The following is a 2,575-nucleotide window of genomic DNA, read 5'->3' as shown; positions in this document are numbered from 1 at the left end:
ACGCGGCGTGCGCCCCGGCGCCCCGGCAGGGCGCCCCCGCCGCGGCATCGGCGCGCGAGCCCGGCGCCACGGGCGAGCGGCCCTCCCCGCTCGGCTCCCGGAGGCGCGGCGGCGGACGGAGGCGCCCCCTCCGCGGTCGCTCCCCTCGCCGCTCCCCGCACTTTCCGCCGCCGCCGCTCCCAGGTCGCTTTTCCTGGCTGCCGCTGCGCCGCCGCCGCCGCCTCTCCGCTCCGCGATCGCCGAAATTAGGGGACAAACACACAGTTTCAGCGACATCGCGGCGCATTCGCATCTGTGGCGGAGAAGGAAGCGTTCCTTGCATTTTCCTTTAAGGACGAAAGAAAGAGAGCCTCCCCCGCCGCCTTTCGCGGAAAGAAAGAACGAACGAAAGAAAGAAAGAAATCCTCCAAAGAAACTCACCCAGCGGGAGAAAATGTTTGGTGTCCATGTCCGCCGCTTAACTCATGCCAAAGGGTCTGTGCTGAAGCTCGACGGCGGAAAAACGGGGAGGGGGAGGGGGAGGGGGAGGGGGAAAGAAAAAGAAAAAGCAAGAAATTCGCACACGCTGAGCAGCACTTAAAAACAAAATAAAAATCAAAGGCGGGAGGGGAAGGGGAAAGGAGAGGTAAAAGGAAGAGAAGTAGAGCGTGGGGGTTGAAGTGATTCTTCTCTGCTTTTTTCTTTTTTTCCCCCCTTAGTCGGCTGCTTGGAGGTTTTAGACCGCCCTTCCTCCTCCTCCTCCTCCTCCTCCTGGTTCGTTTCTCCCTCTCCTTGGGAAAATACCGATATCTTTCTACCCGCGGAGGTCTGGAGACGCGGCCCAAGGCGAAGGCGATCCGGTCCCGCGAGGTGCGCGCGAGGCCGAGGCGAAGGGAGTTGTTACAAACTCACCCAACAATGTAACTCAAGTACTTGTGCGTGTCCGCCCGCGTGTGCGCGTGTCCGCCCGCGTGTGCGCGTCCCTCTCTCTCTCTCTCCCTCTCTCGCAGCCACGGGAGCTGCAATTGCAAAGGGGCCCCTCCGAGGGGGACGGCGACGGGCGGCCCTGCGCGCCTCGGCCCGGCCGCTTCTGCGGCGCGCTCCCGCCCCCGGCGCGGAGGGGGCCCCGCGAGGGCAGCCGCGGGGCCCGGAGCGCCGCCTCTCCGCCTCGCCCACCTCGCCGGGCTGTTGCGCTGAGGATCCGCCCGCGGAGGAGGGAGCGGGCGCGTCTCTCAGCGCGGCTTCTGCGCCTGCATTCCGAAAAAGAACCAGAGCATCGTCTCCCTGGCCTGATTTTAAAATTAACTAATGAAAAACCGCACACAGTTTGGTATGTTGCATTCATGAAAATCATGGTAAAATTGTTCATTTACCTATTTATTTAACAACACATATTTTATTTCAGAAATGAAAATAGAACAGAATTACTGACTCCTTTTTTACATTATTCATCTACAATGAATAATGTAAAGGATGGGGTAAAAATATTGTAAATAAAAAAATAATAGTATTTATTCAATTAGTTATTGCAATGATATCCCCTTCTTTTTCTTCTGCAAAGAACCTGGTGACTTGCATAGCCCCCTCCTCTCTCTCCCTTTCATCCTCGCAACAGCCCTGCGAGGTAGGTGCAGCTGAGAGTCAGAGGTGGGCCGAGCTGACCAGTGAACCTCATGGCTCCGGGGGACTAGAGCCCAGCTCTGCCCAGTCTTGTGTGTACAGTTCAACTACTAGGCCATGCTTCAGAGCATTCCTGATAGGCAGAGGCGACCATCTGTTCCCCAAACCAGACAGCCTCACCCTAACCCTAACCCAAACCCAAACCAGACAGCTCTGAGCATGCTCAGCTCTGGGTTGCTGAACACGTTCACCTGGCGCAAGCTGAAGGCCCAGGGGGGCGTCGGGGCTGGTGCTGCCGCTGCCTGGAGGGCTGCATCTCTTGGCACCCTCCAGGAGGTGCTTGCAGCAGGCTGGACACTGGCTTCAGGATGCAGCCCAGCTGCACCTACTGGGTAGGGGACTGTTGGGAGGGGCAGGGTCCTGAAGGTCCAGGCCAGATGCCTCTTCTGCAGGCATCCCTGTTGTGTGTGTGTGACAGTGTGAGAGAGAGAGAGAGAGTGCCTCCAATTACACAAACAATCAAACCAGGGAATTCCCCTCTTTCAGAACTAGGTAAACCTCATCAAGTGTTTTGTTAGAGCTCTATTAAGTTAAGAAACCACCCGAGTAGTAAATGCCAAAGGAAAATGATAAACTCTGCCAAAAGAATTAACATTTTAACATATCAAAGGATGCCAAGGTTTGGGGCACCATCCAGTGTGGCTGCCCAGAACCTTCAGAACCCAGAGGACCTTGGGGGTCCTGTGGAAGGAGGGGGGAATGAGGACCAGCACAGAAGCAAGGATAGCTGCTGCCTTCTTCCTGCCCTCCAAAACACTTTGGCCATCTGAGTGTTTCAAGCAGGCCCACAAAGGGAGACACTGCCAGGATACCTCCCTGGGCACCGGCTTCTCCCTCCAATCTTCCCTGCACTCTAGAACTGCCTCCACCCCCTGCCCACACCAGCTCCCAGGGCGGTCAAAAAAAGCCACACACC

The 2,575-nt window shown here is 57.0% G+C and overlaps 1 protein-coding gene across 2 annotated transcripts in view; it reads right to left on the bottom strand.

The window, feature by feature from the left end:
- RXRA (retinoid X receptor alpha) overlaps window positions 1-874 on the bottom strand; it is a 104,976-nt gene extending 104,102 nt beyond the window's left edge. The window contains exons 1-2 of one of the 2 annotated variants that reach the window (XM_044453044.1): window positions 784-874; window positions 421-487 (exon numbers count right to left, since the gene is read on the bottom strand). In XM_044453044.1, coding sequence (XP_044308979.1) covers window positions 421-448 — 28 coding nt within the window. In that variant the 5' untranslated portion in view covers window positions 449-487; window positions 784-874. Of the gene's footprint in view, window positions 1-420; window positions 488-783 lie in introns of those variants that run through there. The other variant, XM_044453045.1, reaches the window with a different exon arrangement.
- Between the last annotated feature and the right edge of the window lie 1,701 nt (window positions 875-2,575).

This window comes from Varanus komodoensis, unplaced genomic scaffold (genome assembly GCF_004798865.1).
Source record: "Varanus komodoensis strain SLA01 unplaced genomic scaffold, ASM479886v1 scaffold77, whole genome shotgun sequence".
NCBI classification, from domain to species: Eukaryota; Metazoa; Chordata; class Lepidosauria; order Squamata; family Varanidae; genus Varanus; species Varanus komodoensis.
Note: the sequence above shows the minus strand (reverse complement) of the source record. Positions and strands in the feature narration are given on the sequence as shown.